Source organism: Anabrus simplex, chromosome 1 (genome assembly GCF_040414725.1).
Source record: "Anabrus simplex isolate iqAnaSimp1 chromosome 1, ASM4041472v1, whole genome shotgun sequence".
In the NCBI taxonomy this organism is placed as follows: Eukaryota; Metazoa; Arthropoda; class Insecta; order Orthoptera; family Tettigoniidae; genus Anabrus; species Anabrus simplex.
Window position 1 is genome coordinate 938,007,482 of NC_090265.1, and position 18,762 is coordinate 938,026,243.

Consider the following 18,762-nt stretch of genomic DNA (forward strand, 5'->3'; position numbering starts at 1 on the left):
CCGGGATTTGAACCACGGTATCCAACAGTAAGAGGCCGACGCGCTAAAGTCTAAGCCACGTTCTGATATTACTTGGAATGCCGTCCGACACCGCCGTGTAGGGGGCAACGCGTCCCCCTGTCACACAGCGGCCCCGGGTTCCATTCCGGCCGGGTAAGGGGTTTTTAATTGTAAATTATTAATATCCCGGCCTGGTCAGGGGTTTTTAATTGTAAATGATTAATATCCCTGGCCTGGGGACTCGGTATTTGTGTCGTCCTTAACGTTCCTTTTATCACATTCAACACTTTACACTTCCTCAGGCAGGTTCATAACATATGGTGCAAGTAGTGGCAAAAGATCTTTAGAGGTCGACGCCACGAACAAATAGCATTAAAAAAACTTGGAATGCCTGTTGGTTCATTATTCAAGTGAATGCGTAGTAATTCTGACCCTGTACAGCAGTTACATTACTGACACGTATTTAATTAACATAGTGGAAATCGTGCTTCCAGTAACCTGGCACTATCGATTGGAGATTTGGGAATTCAAATTCAATCCTCAAGAATGGTCGTAGTTTGGGCCCTTCCCCTTTAGATGAGTCTAGAATAGGTCATACGTAATGAATATGTAGTTAATTTATTTCATGACATTCGGTGGTGATTAATATTTTGCAATTTTTCTTTAAGGTTAGTGGATCGATTGGCAACACAGGGCATAGTGTGATCTTCACGGTGGACAATACGACAAGACACCACGTGAACGTGACGGGTGGTCCGCTGTCCTACAAGTATCAGTTCCAGGAGATCCACGTACATTATGGTCTTCACGATGAGTCCGGATCTGAGCACAGCATTAACGGGTACACATTTCCTGCGGAGGTATGTCCACATATTATTCTCTCACCGTATCAAGTAACATTCGCAATATATTTTTTAAGTTATTTATGCCGAAAATTCTCAATGTGTGTCCTTGTAGGGCTTTTCTGTGACATTCATATTAGAAATATCACTCCCAGTTTAGCATCCGGATTTCACGATAACATTATACTTCAAATAGGCTTTCAGCTATTAGGTCGTGGCACAGCTAGACACTCTATCCAACCGAACAAGAATGGAATAGCCACCGTAGCTCAATCGATATTCATTTGGTCAACTATACATTCCAAAAAGACGCTAAATTTACAGAATATATTGTCAACTGGGTACCGGTAAAATCCATACCAATAATTTTCATATTTCACCTCTGAATCTGTACCGATAGAGCTACAGTGGTCCTGTCATTCTAGTAATATCTACTCACACGACTTAATGGCAGAAAGCCTAACTGAAGCATAACATTATTTTTCATTACAACTGAAAATTACAAATGTAATAAAATATCCCCATGTCTAAGATTTTCTTGTGGAATATCTGAATTCATCCTAACAACTACCATACTGCTGTCATGTTACAGTGCCATATCTAAATAGCGCATTCTTTAGTAAGACTAAAATGAGTATTTCACTCAGGGATATTGAATCAGAAATTTTATAATTATAAATACAGGATATTTTTGGCTGAAGCAATGTTTAAGAGTTCCTCTAATTAATAAAATATAGCTTTAAAGAAAGGGTACGTTAATACGAATAATTCAAATGAGTTAACGGTATTAGATGTAAGCTAAAACATTACGTGAATATTTCTACATTTTCGACTGTTTTGGTCACCTGCCTGTCAGAAAAATAAACATACGACACGTCTTTCTCTCAATCATTTTTTCCTTGTCGATACATAGGACCTACCTCTCTGTATCTCATTGACCGAGTCTGCTGGACATTTGCATTATTTCACATATACCAGCTCAAACAATTCAATCATCCCTCTCCAGACATCCCTGATATCGTTAGGACGCAGCACAAGTTTCATCCTGGGTCAGTTCTTACCTACTCAGTGTAGCTACTCTCAATATGTATGATATCGGAGCGATACGGACAAAGTTCCGCCTTCATCACTCGCTTTTCACAAAGATGAGCGCTGATCGAGTCTTGTCCAACATACATGCGTGTTCTGGAATGAGAAATTCCGTCCCAATAGCCCTAAGAACCTAATATTAAGTTACTGCACAGTCTTGAGCACAGTGGTGAGTCAAGGGCCAAATGTTGACCTGTAACGGATACAACATAGAAATACTTCTCGAAGTTACATGATTTGATCCTCTTAACGAGAAATCTATCTAGAACTACAAGAAACGAGACTGTTGAAGTGCAACTACAGCTAAAGAAGTGGAAAGGCCCTACTACACCAGCCCCACCACAAGATGTTCAGAGTGATCAAGTTTCTCATTGGCGAGTATTTACTGAGAATAGACAGCGCTGTAAATTACCTGGTTGTAGTGCTAAAACACATTCTAAGTTTGCAGTATATTTATGCCTACAAAATAAGAAAAACTGTTCTTACAGTTATCACAATAACTAAATTGAGTAGACACAATATTTCCCATTGAAAGAAAAATACATTTATTTTCAAATTGATCCTTGCTGCAGATTTTTTACTTAAAATTGCTTAGTATGTAATAGCTTACTATCTGTGTGATAATTATACAAAGAAATCAAACATATGTGCTAAATTTACATGATGGTGCAATGCATTTGAACATTTTTGCTTATTATTACTTTATTTTTCAAACAGTGTGTTTTCTACATAAAGTATATATGTGCCCGTTAATTTCTTGTGCTTTTTGCTTTGGAAGGTTTATTTTTTAATTTCATCTTTAATAACATCCCTGAAGTAAAGTATTTATGTCTTTTAAGAGTTCTCTAACGCTATTTTATCTTCAATGCGCAGTGTTCCTCCTAAGACCCAAACCACTTTTTAAGCCATATATCTTGTAAATATATTTTTTTACTATTTTTCCACAAATTGGTACATCATAAGTAATAAAATATATTTTTTCTTCAAAATTTGAAAAATTGCGCAGTGAAGGGTTTTCAAATCATACTTGAACCACTTGAATATGCTGAGGTAATTGATCAATACAGAAAATGAAAATACTCAGCCTGTTTCCAGTCATTCGACAGGTTCAAGAACAGAATGAATGAATCCCCCATCTAGCGACGAGGATAAACATTGTTCTGGCTGCTGAAGCTTGTCGCACTCCTCTGGGGAATGATTAATGACTGACAGATGAAATGGAATGATAATGGAGAGTGTCGCTGGAAAAAAAGATGACAGAGAAAACCAGAGTTCCCTGAGAAGCTGTCCCACCTCTGTTTTGTCCACCACAAATCTCACATGGATTTACCGGGATTTTAATCCAACGGCGAGAGACCGGTGCGCTGCTGCCTAAGTAACGGAAGCTGGAGAAATACAGACATTAGTAAAGAAAAAGAGCTACTGGACATAGTGTAAACTGGAATGTTTAGGTCATATCGTGTGGAACGAAAAGTGATACCGCGTTCTGCAACATGTTATTCAAGGGAAATATTTCTGAGACGAGGCCCAGGGCGTCGCATTACACTTCGCAGGATTCTACAACAATGGTTCATCTTGTCATCCACCGAACTGTTCATAGAATCTGTCAACAAGGAAAGGATCGCCATGATCTCCAACATTCGGACCGGAACAGCGCACTAAAAAGAAGAATAGAATAGAAGAAGAATAGTTGATCTTCTCTGAGCTCTGATAAACACTGTCAGGTCTTTGGATAAGGATTAGAAAATAAATCCCTGCTGAGTGGCTCAGGCAGTTGAGGCGCTGGCCTTCTGACCTCAACTTGGCATGTTCGATTCTGGCTCAGTCCAGTGGTATTTGAAGATGCTCAAATACGTCATCCTCGTGTCGGTAGTTTTACTGGCACGTAAACGAACTCCTGCGGGACAAATTCCGACACTTCGGTGTGTCCAAAAATCGTAGAAGTAATTGGAGGGACGTAAATCCAATAACAATATTATTATAGAAACAAATTTAGAGAAAATGTATCATCATTTTCATTATGACGTACTTTATACGTACTTTATGTCCTGTGTTCTTCAAAATTAAGCTTTTCAGGATGCATCTCACGTTGATAATATTATGTTAGAGTTAAATCGTTTGTTTCTCAGTACGTTTATTTTCAGTGATCATTATGTGTGACTCTGTTTCCCAGTAGCTTTCTTTATACTCTTAGAGAAAGAGCGTACCAATGTCGTACGATATGTCTTGCCATAGTCATGAACAGGTTCCATAAAATCACAAAAGTTACTTACTAATGGTTCGGATTCTTTGCAAAATTGTAGGCCTATCTTAATTGGCTTGCGACTTGAGATTAACAGTAATTTAAAATTCCAAATTGACAATTATGAAGGCTAAAATCTTTTTACAAATCTACGTACGGAAGCGCTGGAATTATAAACTTAAATTTACATAGTCCCTATAATTAAAATTTGCATCATAGTCAATATAGTAAGCCTAGTAACACGGAAGCTAAGACTATTCCGTACAGGTCACGGAGGACTTTGGAAGAATGGAGGGTTAAAGGCTTACTGAGCTAGAATGGTTAGTTTTTTATCCCTCCACCCTTTGTTCACATGAATTAACGTTGTACTCATTCCTGGTGTAGGTTGGGAAAACCTAGGACCACGGGCCTTTTCAGAAGTGAAAGTCTAATTTCCTTCTTTTCTAATTCACAAAGGGCAATTTCTTTCGTCCTTCTGGTTGAACCGATCAGGCCTTTACCGCCTCAGCTAGTGAGCTAAATGTTAATAAATGCAAATAAGCTGAACGAAAGATTTACGAATGCGAGCACTGAAACATTGCAGGCAGTACTGATGATTTTCAGCGAATTAAAATAAAATGAGTTATAGGCGATATTTCTGAAATAATTATGTTTAAAAATCGTACAACTAAAGAAGTCGGCGCAGTTTCTAAATAAAAATACCATGAATTTTCTATCGCCTTGTTTTTAGATTATTGTACCAACAGGACTAACTGCAGGTGTGACGTAGTACACTTGGACTTCCACAAAATAATGAACGCTAGCGTTAAGCTTTGCATATACATCCAGATGATTGCGTCTGTGACGTAGAGTAGTCGGTGAGTGACATGTAACATGAGAGCGCGTGTATTAGAGCAGTCATGAGGTGATATACAGCCGCGCAACAAGTAGCATGCCTCAAGGCACCTGTTACATTCCTCCACATGTTGACAGAACAGTCGACATTATTTCCCCCGTTCTGTAATAAGACATAATTAAAATAAAGCTCCTAGCGGCGTACTCTTTGTTAGCCCCATTTAGTCCCTTCTGCGGTCCAAGTCTGTGCTGTGCAGAATCGGTGAGAAAAGTCTGTGAGGAATGTGCCTTTAAAGTCTGGCAGTGCCTGATTGTTACACGCTGTTTGATGTGATTAATGTAACATAGACTACTTTTAATGTTAATAGCTGGTCTGAATTCAATCAGCGATACGATATATCCATAGCGCACGTGCGCTGCGCTGTTTAAATAGGATTGCTTTAGTACACAACATCGAAATAGGTCAAACCTTTCTAGGCAAATGAGAAGTGTCTTTTTTAATACAACTCTAGATAATATTAAAATGGTAAAACTAGAGCCGCAGTCGGTAATCAAATAGTTCACGAGTTAGCATTTGCTGACTGTGTGTGAATTTATATATGATAATGCTGGATTTAGAATGTTAAACTACTGTACTAGTATATATTGTAATATCTTATTTTCATGGAATTGCTTGTTGTACTCTTTTTGTTTTTATTGTTGGTAATTATGGTTTGTTATTGTTTTATTATCACATTAATGTAAAGTGATCATTGCCACCGGAATATTTCCCAATTGCGATGTAATTTTATCATCATCATCATCATCCTGGTTTCCATCGCGCCTAGGTTGGGAAAATCTGATGAGCACGAGAGTGTCCATAGGATATGATAGCCTATCAGTATTTACGGATATAGTAATACGAGGACAAAGTCGGAACTGAAATTATTTACCAGAGGAGATGTCCGGTAAATTTCCAACTCCTTTGAAATGTTTAAGAAAGGGCTAGCAAACGATTGTTAGGGAATCTGTCGCCCTGATAGCTCTAAATGCAGATTAATGGTTATTTATTTATTTACTAGCAAATGTACCCGTGCTTCGCTACGGTATTCTACATTCTATTCGAATATCGAACTATATACTGTACATAAATAAGATTGTTTTAAAATTCCATGTCTCTTAGCGTTATCCCAGAAATAGCATGGGGAGGTCCCCATACGCTGTTTCCAATGTAAAGTATTTGTTACGGATGTGATATAACGGCAGGCTCACTTGCCTACTGCCATTCACAATCGAGTTGGGAAGTTTACATTATAATTGCAGGCCCCATAGCCTACTGCGCGGTCACGATCGATTTGGGGAGTTTTCATTACAATGGCAGCCCCCTTTCCTACCTCCAGACAGATAACAGTTGAGGAGTTTTAATATAATGGCAGGAAACTACCCTACTATCAGTCAAAATTGAGTTGTGCAGTTATCATTATAATGTCAGGCCCCTTTTCCTACTAGCAGCCAGCTTACTGCCAGTCACACCATGTTGGTGAGTTTCCATCAAAATAGCAGGTCCTACGCCTAATGCCAGTCCCATTTTAGATGAATACATTTGTTTATAATTGCTGGCACCATTGCCTACTGCCAAAACCAATCGGGTAGGGGAGCTTTAGACAAAACTGCATGCTCCTTTGCCTTCTGCAAGTCAAATCGAGAAGTGAACTATTCATTACATTCCTACATTCCTTACTAATGCCAGTTACACAGGAGTTGGAGAAGGACCCCATTCCTACTGCCAGTCAAAGTCAGTGTGGGGAGTACTGATTACAATAGCAGACACACCCTTTCTCGATCGCTACAAATCGACATCAGTGAATATGTATAGATCGACATGCGAAAGTATATGCGTGTTTACAGTATTGCATACCTTCATTTATAGATTAACTGCTGCTAAACGTATGTCATATCGACAAAGGATTGTACCATAAGACGCCGGATTTAGTGGCTTAAATGGCTGGTCCTATGATATCTCATCTATTCCCGTGTCGGATTGAGATAGAAACGTTGAACAGGGTAAATTTTTTGTAAGATTATCTCACATTGCATTAGTTTTCGGATAATTGAGTGACAGCTCATACATAGCATTTGGCTCACATATGGCTACTGGGTGGACCAATTTTCGTGTAGAATTTGATGATTTTATCTTTCTTATAAGTGATGGAAGGTATGAATTATGTATGTGAAAAGTCCAAAATTTACTTAACATCGAGAAATAGAGAAAAATCAAACGTAAAAGGGATAGAAATACGACAAAAAGTCGTAAGAACAAGGTTGTAGATCACTCCAAATTGAACGGGGATTGTGCCATCCGTTATGTGATAACACTTCCCGAAGGTCTACACCATCATTAAAATTTCCTCCATATTTCGATATTCTTCGGGATAAAAAGGGAAAAATTTAAAGATCTTGGAAGTTTTCTGTCCGTTACAGGCTAAAACGTATAATTTTGCCAAATTTCAATATCCTTCTTCGACTGGCAGATTATGCCGCAATCTGGGTTTTCGGTGAGGAGTGTAAAAATTAGGACTTTCAAGAAACTAAACCAAAAAATATTCAGATGGTCATTATTACCCCTTCAACGTGTAGCTGTACGAAAATTTCGCCAAAATAGTCATGTACAGGCACACAGTCGTTACGATTTTACTTACATAGATAGATAAGGAACCTGCTCCATGTACAACACCTTTTGGACTATATCCACTGGACTTAACCTGAAAAACGGACCGTTTATGATATCTCCCTTATTGATCCTCCTGTCGAAAAAATGCACATGAAAAACGTTTTAGGGATGGAATTCCATCACGTTTGGTCGATTTCCAGTCAGGTTGGTCTTGTACTGTATATATTGTGAAAGAGTAAAATCACCATTTCGGTTCCCTATAAACCGCCAGTCCATTCCGGGAACATGAAATGTTATTGACGATTAACACCTACCGTTGGACAGGTGGATGTTAATGTAAAGTTTGACTCAAATATACTCAGTAGTTTTCAATTTGTAAAAAAATACTCTTTACACGCACCCGCTCTTGAGTTAAGTCCGGTGGGACTTGTACCGGAAAACGGTCCGTTAATGATATCTCCCTTATTAATCCTCGTATTGAAATGATGCACATGAGGAAAAAGGCTTAGAAATTAATTTCCATTAAGGCAGGTAAATTTGCATTAAGTTTGGTTGTGTATATATTGTGGGAATGCAAAATCACGGTTTCGGTTTCGTATAATCCCCCAGTCAATTCAGGGATTTAGAAACAATATTTGCCCTAAAACCTACCAAAGGACAGGTGGATTCTAAATATGAAGTTTGGTGGAAATATATCCAGTTATTGTTCGTTGTCGGTCTGTCGGTCACTCAACGCAGAGCATGATAGCCGCAGAAAATAGTAAATTTCCCCGTCATGTGAAGAGTAACGTAACATACGAACATAACGAAAGTTGTTTATAACGAAGAGACGTTTCACATACGGTTCACGGAGTTTACAGAAAATCAATAGTATAAGAGCAAATGGAGGAAGACCGTTCTGGTTTTCCTATAAACCCCCTGTCTATTCAAAGATTTTAAAATGATATGCATATCGAAACCTTTCGCGGGATGAGTATACTCTAAATATGAAGTCTGGTTGAGATCTATATAGCCGTTTCGACGTGATGGTGGAACAGACAGACACGAAAAGTAAAAACCACCGATTCAGTCTTGAGTTGACCTAAAACGAATAAATATATGAAAAATTGGCAAAACAAACGAAATTACAGACAGCGGACCCCCTACTACTTTATTGATATTTATTTATTTATTTATTTATTTATTTATTTATTTATTTATTTATTTATTTATTTATTTATTTATTTATTTATTTATTTATTTATTTATTTATTTATTAACGTGACTTACTCGCTCTGCACTTTGGAAACTATAGAAGGGGCCCCATTTCAGAACGATTTTCTGGCTCGTGGAGTTCTTTTCATAGTTAGTCGTACATTTCCTTTATGATATTTGACATTTAATCCTTTGCCCACCCAGTTATGTGGCTAATTGATCGAAGTGTCGGCCTTTTGATAGAAAGGTCCCGAGTTCGGTTCCCTACTGGGTCAGGGATTTTAACCTTCATGCATTATTTCGTCTGGCTCGGGAACTGGGAGTATGTGCCGTCTTGAAAATAATATTTCAACCTGGGTAGCGTCTCATCATCGCACACGCACAAGTCTCCCATAAGTGTCAACTAGAAAGACCTGCACCAGGCCTCCCTGGAAGCCAAACGCCATTATACCGACGATTGCAAATTGAGTCGTTAGCAAATAGAAGTGCCTGAAAATTATACTTGGCGCAGAAACTCCGACAGCGGTTCGATATCAACGAAATGGGAACCCTATACACAGGGAGTGTAAAATAGGTAAAATTACTCCATGATTATCACTAGTCCGCCTCTGTGGTGTAGTGGGTAGTTTGATTAGCTGCCACCCCCGGAGGCCCGGGTTCGATTCTCGGTTCTGCCAGGAAATTTGAAAATTTGAGGGCTGGAACGATGTCCACTCAGCCTCGGGAGGTCAACTGAGTAAAGGTGGGTTCGATTTCCACCTCAGCCATCCTGGAAGTGGTTTTCCGTGGTTTCCCACTTCTCTTCCAGGCAAATGCCAGGATGGTACCTAACGTAAGGCCACGGCCGCTTCCTTCTGCCTTCCCAGTATATCCCTTCCACTCATTTCATCCCCCACCAAGGCTCCTGTTCAGCATCGCAGGTGAGGCCGCCTGGGCCATCCTGGCCACCCTCCCACGCTGTATCACCGACCCAGTGTCTAATGCTCCAGGACACTGATCTAGGCGGTAGAGGTGGGATCCCTCGCTGAGTCCGAGGGAAAATCCGTCCCTGGAGGGTAAACAGGTAAATACGATGATTATAACTAACCTTCGGTGAAAATAAATAACTCGAAGCAGAAGCGGATGAAGAAGATACTATTTTTTATTTACGAAAATCTGCAGGATATCATCCTTATTCCTGACCGGTGCACAGTTATGTTAAACCTGTGGAAGACCATGTAGGTTGATTCTTCAAGGTTATTACTTAACTGGTACAAGCTCTACCGTATACCTAGTGGGAGGGCCTGTGTTGACTTAAAGTCTGTACCTGCAGATTGAAATCCGAATGACTTGGATTTGGTCTCCTTCAAGCAGAAGATTTTAAAGGACCATAACACAAAACGGCATGCCTTAGATTTCTGTCGAATTAGTTGTATATGTACAAGTATTTACTTTATAGTTTACACACAGATAATTACTAATAACATAAAATTACACAGAATTATGAAGTATTTGAGGAAGTCCACATCATTGCTCACAAGGGGAGTACATGAAGAATGTCGATTATAGCAATCTACAAGAAAAGAGAGTCGGGTTTCATAGTCGATCCCCAACAATACGATTTAAAAAACACCCTCTGAACAGCCACAAACAGTTAATGGTAAGAAGAAACAAAAAGTGATATGAACCGACAGCGGAATATTTCAAAATTAAATACGGGCTGGAGAAAGTCTCAGTCTTTGACATAATCATCGGCAGACGTGGAACAATTCCCAAGATATAAAACCAAAACCAAACCCCATGACACTACAGCCCTTGAAGGGCTTTGGCCTACCAAGCGACCGCTGCTCAGCCTGAAGGCCTGCAGATTACGAGGTGTCGTGTGGTCAGCACGACGAATCCTCTCGGCCGTTATTCTTGGCTTTCTAGACCAGATTCCCAATATATAGCCTATATAAATTTCTGTTCGGCTGTCCGGCTTCATTGCTAAATGGTTAACATGTTCAAAGAGTCCCGGGTTCGACTGGTTAATTCCATTGGTTCTAGGAATAGATGCTTCTGCTGTGTTCGTCATTAGATTTCATCTCAGTTAGGACCCCATTTTCAAAGACGCACAGGTCACCTATGTTGTGTCTACTCGAAAGACCTGCACCAAGTCTCTACGGAGGCCACACGCCATTATTATTATTATTATTATTATTATTATTATTATTATTATTATTATTATTATTATTATTATTATTATTATTATTATTATGCCTCCGTGGCTCAGGCGGCAGCGTGCCGGCCTCTCACCGCTAGGTTCTGTGGTTCAAATCCCGGCCACTCCACGTGAGATTTGTGCTGGAAAAAGCGGACGCGGGACAAGTTTTTCTCCGGGTACTCCGGTTTTCCCTATCATATTTCATTCCAGCAACACTCTCCAATATCGTCCGGCTCCATGGATAAATGGTTAGCGTGCTGGCCTTCGGTCACAGGGGACCCGGGTTCGATTCCCGGCTGGGTCGGGAATTTTAACCGTAATTGGTTAATTTTGCTGGCACGGGGGCTTGCTGTATGTGTCGTCTTCATAATCATTTCATCCTCATCACGACGCGCAGGTCGCCTACGAGAGTCAATTCAAAAGACCTGGACCTGGCGAGACGAACTTGTCCTCGGACACTCCCGGCACTAACAAAGAGCCATACGCCATTTCATTTGTTCTCCAATATCATTTCATTTCATCTGTCATTCATTAATCATTGCCCCAGAGGAGTGCGATACGCTTCGCCAGCTGGCATAATTCCTATCCTCGTCGCTAGATCGGGGCTTCATTCATTCCATCGCTGACTCGGTCGAATGACTGGAAACAGGCTGTGAATTTTCACTTATTCTTATTGTTACGGAGTTTCGTGGATGTGCAGAGGTGAAAGAAGGTGCGGGGGTGAACAGGTCTCAAAATACGAAAGTAAAGATAAAATTTAACAAGGTTATATTTTCTTTGCAAAATCAAGAAATAACAAGAATGGCAGGTACAGAGTAGCAAAGTAAAAAAACGAGAATGTACAATTACAGTGTTACAGGATTTGGGCTCCGAGAGCCAGACAACAATTCTTGAGCAATGAGCCCAACCAGATTCGACAAAGGGGCAGGAAACCCCAATCATGCCCAGGAGCTCTTGCTCCCAATTACACATTAAAGCCTCCTAGAGGCACGCAGAAACAAATTTCAAAAAGAGCAATCCGCTCTCAAAGTTCCGGCCTATAAAAGACCACACCAAACTCCACCTTCAAGCTGTCCTCCAAGGATGTACACACAGGGGTAAAAAGATACCCAACCTACTGAGGCCTATTCAGTGAAGAAACAGAAATATTACTTGGCCTCGACAATACCAACTTGAGAGGAGGCAAAACTGCACTCCTAATATACTTTACTAAAACCTAGCTGGCACTAGGCCGCTAATGCAAGGGCTAATCCCATACTAAAGAGGTGACTAATATAAGAGAACGATTTACATTACACTAGAAGGGAAGAAACGGTTGAGAAAATAAGTTCACCTCAAAGCAATATGAGTGGGAGCTCGAGAGGGTTAAGCACTCTCTATCCCAATTTGTAGTTTAAAAGATAGGATTGAAACCAAGTGTCTTTACATTTTAGAGGAAAATTACATTGTAAAAGGCTTCGGACCTGCCCCGAGAGTTAAACTGCTGAGCTAGCAAGAAAAGAATTTATTAAAGGCCATTACCTGAAGGTTGAACTGCTGCCCGAAGAAAGAGGCGCTACCCGCCCCCTGCTACGTACTTTACACACTGATAGATGTTACTGAAGTGGCACTGAGACCCGAAAATCAGCAGTTTATATACCCTCGTGGAAAGTTCGAGGCGTTTCAGGAATGAGAACACCCACCCACAATCATTTTATTGGCTAATAACGAAAACCCCTACACCAGATGAAGAAGAAACACATTATTGGTGGAAAATTCATTAGAGAAATTCGGGATTGGTAAATTCAAAACAAGGGGAAAGAAAGGGTTAATACTGCCAACTTAAACAATGACAGAAAGAAATTTAACAAAGGGGAAACTTTTGAACACAAAATTTCTCCAAAAAAACAGTTCTTTCACTTCGCACTAGGGTGCACCATTGTAGTCCTTCAGTAGTGTCCTCTAGAAGAGAATGTTCACACTACAGGCAAAACAAAAATACATCGAAAACGACCCAGTTCAGACTTCAAAATTTACAAGTAGGGACATCTTCTGAGAAACTTGAAAATTAACACAGTAGATAAAGTTCAGGCTTCCTTCAGTAGAGGAGTTTCAACTGGCGCAAAGTTTGAATTAGCGGCGTGGAGGTGTACCACCCGATACACTTATTATTATTATATTATTATTATATTATTATTATTATTATTATTATTATTATTATTATTATTATTATTATTATTATTATATGCGCAGGTTTTTATATTTATAAGCTATTAAACCAAGAAGTGGCAATTCTTGCACTGAAAATTTCAGTACGAATTCTGTGGAATCATTTACTGTATATCATTAATGAATAATAACCAGGTGTGGGTACAATTTAACACATAAATTATTTTTAGTAAAAATGGTTGCATTTTTGTTATGGACATCTGCAGTGGAAGAAAATATAAATAAATGATCACCCGTTACGAACCCAACAATACTAAGTTCAACATTCCCAGTCAATGATGAGCCTCATCAGATAAAATATCAAAATCGAATTTTTTGTTGCCGTCTAAGTTATTTGTCACTCTCAATGTAATGCATCGAAAAATCTGATTCGTTCCTTCACAGTCAGAGCATGAGGAAGGTCGCATACCCCACTTTTGAAGCATTGATTCACTTCTACTATGAGCAGTTGAAACTCGGCTGAGCTTAACCCAAGTTATTTGTGAGAGATCAAAGCCTGAAGGGGGATAATAATTCTTGGCAAAAGAACGCTGCTAGACTCCTGGAGCAGCATAGAGTCATTCCAAGTGCCAGTCAAACATTATATTGTATTGCCACGAGATAATTTTTTGATTGTTTACAATGATGGCGACCTTGACGTAAGGTCTTGCTCGTTGCTCGTTTATCCCTATGAATAAAGAGGAATACATTCTGTGAAACAATTCTTGAATCATTGTTTTGTCACTTTATTCTTCGAGGTTCTGTATACGACTGTCAATTGGGGGGAAAATGAGGAAAAGACGTCACTAATCAATAGATGATGTGTATGGTCAGATTAGTCCGGCCCCGCGGTGTAGAGGGCAACGCGTCCACCTGTCAACCGGCAGCCCCGGGTTCGATTCCCGGCCAGGTCCGGGCTTTTTAATTGTCAATGATTGATATCCCTGGCCTGAGGACTGGGTGTTGGTGTCATCTTTTCCGCAATAACACTTACACGCAGGTTCCTCTCAAATGGTGAAAGTAGTGGTAAAAGATCTGAAGAGGTCGATGCCACCAACAAATACCATTAAAAAATGGTTTGTGTCACCTGTGTGTCATCAAGAAAGGACATCAGAATTTCATTTTTGTCCTAAATAGAATTAGTATTGTGGAAAATAAAGAAATATTGACTCTGGACTCTGCAGGAATTTTTTTATGTAACTAGAAGAAAATGTTAATTTGAAAGTTTTGAATAATATTTTAATATTTCTTTTATGCCATTTACAGAAACCTGAAAAATAGAATTTGGAACTTATGAAATTTTGAATATTTTTTCTGATATATTTGGAACTGTAAATGAGCATTGTAAGAGCGATTAAGTGAGCTTTGTATTTACATTTCATTTAGTTGTTTTGTATTAGTGTTGTGTATCAGTTAAATTGATTTCTAGAAGTGTGAAGAAAAAACTTTCTGGACTGAAGGAAGAAGTGTGTTTTAATGTAACTTGAAGAATTTATTGGGAGTTATTTTTTAATTATTGTGTTTAGAAGAGCTAAATCGTATTATCATTTTGTATTCCGTACTTCAAGAATTATAATATTGTGCTTTGGCGAAACGCGTGCGGTACATAACTTTCGGAACAGTAGGTACTGCACGTGGAAAGATTAGGTGATACAATTCCTCTTGCATCAGCAGGTTAGGAAGTGACCATATATGGTCATGTAATTGGATTGGTCAGAATAACGAACTTTACAATTGGCCAAAAATGGGAATCTAAAGGAATTCGGTGTCCTATTGCTTAATTGTGATTTGTCTATTCCTGGCCTTCTGCCGGCTTTGCGTGTGTCATGTGTGTTGTTGGCGTGTTTAGCACCTGACCGTTCTCGTGAGCGCTTGCGCCCGAGGGCTCCACTCGGGGAACTCCAGTCGTTATTGGTAACTGCTTTTTCTATGTTTTTCTATCGTATTGATTTCATTTAATTTCTTCTAGTGTTTCGTTATGTTCTCGTTTAATGCAACTTTCAATTATTTAAATTCAACGTATCGGAGTTTGCCCAAGATTCCAGTCGTCACTAATTTCAATTCCTTGAATGACTGTTTACGACAGACAGTCACGTGCATTTTGATATTGACAATATATTGTAATTCTGTATAATCTTACGATGTTAAACCTTCTGTTTCACAAATTTACTTAACTATCCTGATTATATTAAGTATCAGCTAATTTACAATTCATTTATTTGTTTCATTTGAAGTTGTTTTTTGTCAATGTTAATAAGTAAGAGTTTGAGGGTTGAGAACATGTTCCTGAATTGCTGACTAATTTTTGAAACATATTAATCTGAATTTTAACTTGAAAAATCTGAATATCTGCATTTAAAATGGAAATTATAAAAATTAACATTCATTAAATAAAATACACACTCGTCGGACCTTGTACTCACACTTACTTGTTACCTGCTTACTTACACATACGTTATTTGAAGGGCGCCAGCTGTCACTCAGTACAGCAATAATAGAATGAGACTCTTGACCATCTCTAGGGTGTGGGGTAATAAGCTTACTTTTGACAACATACCATATAAGTTCTGGGAAAAGGAGATTGGCGTTCGGTTTCCCCATTAATTTTGAGGTTAAGATATTTTACTGTCAATGAAATGAAACTCTGAATTCGTTTGATAGAACAATATATATTTTTTAAATAATATATCAAAAAATAGTGAGCCTTGTTGCGATAAAACAGATGAAAATATGAAATTATGACATTGCAACTGACAGAAACTAGGCATGAATTTAGATTCTTCTTGACCGGACATTTAACAATTTATACGAAATATTTCCCTCACTGATTCACTTGACTGTACCTTCAACACTTTGAGTGTAATTACGACGTAAGCCATTGCTCTGGTGTTTACTGTAGATGTGTCACGCCTAACGTGGTGATACATCCTTGCGACTGCTTCTTCTCCATATCATCTGACTTCTTTGTAATTCAATATGGTATGACCTCTTGGCAGGTCCAGGGTTGCCCTCTCTGACTCCTTGGTAAGCCTTGCGTCCTCGTCTTCCACTAAGTGACGGACCAACCATTTGGTCTCACTCTCTCAATGACCAATAATGGCTCACTGAGTCTTCACCATCTCTCGTTCACACTGGTTGGCTGACCACTTAAGGCCTCTTGATCTAGTAGACTACTTCACTGTACTGCATCCGTATAAGTAATGACTGACGCTACAATATCCACCCACCTTATATAGACGTTGGTTGACACAACTACGTAATCTCCAGAAATAACAATGACATACTCCCACCTACGCGACAGATATTACATACAGTGGTGAAATAGCCCCGCGGCGATCGACTCGGTGCGCGCATTGCTAAATAAAAACGATGACATAGCCAAGGCGCGGCGATGACTTGGCAGAATCGCCAGTGGTGTCGCAATATAACAACGTCACTTCCAATCTCTGATGTATACAACAATTCTCACTGTACAGGTATTGAGTGTTATACTACACATACGTATATATTATACATCTAAGTGCAATCTTGCAAGCAACAGGCAATTGCAAAATTGAATAAAACGGATAATTACAATAATAGTACAATATCACATATAACATAATAATAATACTGACATAATAATAATAATAATAATAATAATAATAATAATAATAATAATAATAATAAAATACAGATAAAATCATACAGTAATAAAAATACAGATATCATCTTGTAACGGGATTTGAACCGTTACAATTCGCCTCCCTCATAAATAAATCGAAGAACAAAGAATCGATTGATTTATGAACAAAATTATATATATAACACTGACACATATAAACACTTTAAATGAGTATACAACAATAATTTTCTTTTTCAGCATCCATACATTTTATAATACATCACATATATGAGAATTCTTCTCGCACATTGTCATCGCAGATAACTGTCCAGTGTCCCATTCTCATACAATTCACAAGAGCATAGCCCTTAATTTAACACACACAAATAATTTTCAAACAATATACAACATTCTTCTCCTTTTTTTAACATATCGAAGCATTTTGTGAAAATTTACTTATATGAGAACTTTTCTTGCATATTGTTATCGCAGATAACTGTCCAATGTCCTGTTCTCAGTTTTGTCACACAGAACATGACAATGTAGCACTTATTCTTCCAATACACCAATACGACACTTGGTTCACACGCAAATTCGCAGATGTTAGTTTTATTTTGCCAGTTTCTCACAAAATTTAATCATCTTACTCTTATTTCAACAAATCTCACGTGAAATACTTCTTTACATATATAATACTACAAATACCGACAATATCCCCTTCCTGATCTTTTAAGGAATATGCACACTTCCCGATACGGTTCACAATAGTGAAATACCCCTGATAAAAAAAAATAACTTCAACATATTTCCCGCCTCTGCAGATGATGAAATGGAACTCTGAGTAGCACTCTGTCACTCAAATTGAATCAATTTTGCCCTTATTAACTTACATATCTCAATAGATCACATCCTACTTGGTAACAACAATTAAAGGCTCAACACTATGGCTACAAGATGGTTCAATTATTCCGTAATCCAGCATAATGTTTATTTGTTCTTAGACGTCACCAGCATTTTTAAGTTGAATGGGGTACTTACCTCCCACAAACGATGAATGGTCATGTACTACAAATTTATGTTCATATACGTGTTCTTCCTCACTTACCACTAAATACATCTCGATGCTTACCTAACATCGACCACAATTACTCCTCCTGTAATTCACTCAAATTACCTCACGTCACTGCCTCATACCGACGATCCCTCAGATCCTGGTCGTATAGACACGTAACACACCCAACAACACATTTCCTCTCACTAGGAACAACTTCACTTACCTCTCATATATTTCAAGGAACACACGTCACCAACACACTTACCTCAGACCATCATAATTAACACGTACTTCTTTGCTAGTTTCCTCCCAGAACAAACACACACTACCTAAATTAAAGTCTATTCTACTTCCATGATTTGCAACCAAGTCAGCTCCCATAATAACTGAATACACAAGTTTTGGTATAACAAGGCGTGGCTGAAACTTACAATTATCTTCAATTATGATTGGTACCGCTATCATTTTATTTACTCACTTTGACTCACCCAACGGCTGTTATAAGATCTGATAGTACCTTCACTTACCTTCTTCATATCACAATTTCCATCATCGGAGTTATTCCCTCACTACTTACATCACATTCTCAGCATTACAAGTACTTACATCACTTTTACAGAACACTTCTTACGTCTAACTTACTACTACCATTAATTACTTCATTACCTACGACTACGTCATTACTTAAATATCTCACTTAACACTACTTAAGTCACAATCACACTATACCCTTAAATCTACTTTCACTACATAACTACTTATACTACATACCTGTTCATCTACTACCTTCAGACTGTTCCCTTAATTTACCCGATTCCCTGTGAATCTGAAATACTCTGACTCGATAACGACACTTTGATAACCTTCATATTCGGCTTATCATA

General features: G+C 38.6%; 1 protein-coding gene across 1 annotated transcript in view; it reads left to right on the top strand.

The window, feature by feature from the left end:
• The window catches only part of LOC136857547 (carbonic anhydrase-related protein 10), a 679,439-nt gene that overhangs the window by 11,287 nt on the left and 649,390 nt on the right, over window positions 1–18,762 (top strand). Inside the window, exon 3 of the mRNA XM_068225096.1 lies at window positions 669–860. Coding sequence (XP_068081197.1) covers window positions 669–860 — 192 coding nt within the window. The remainder of the gene's footprint in view (window positions 1–668; window positions 861–18,762) is intronic.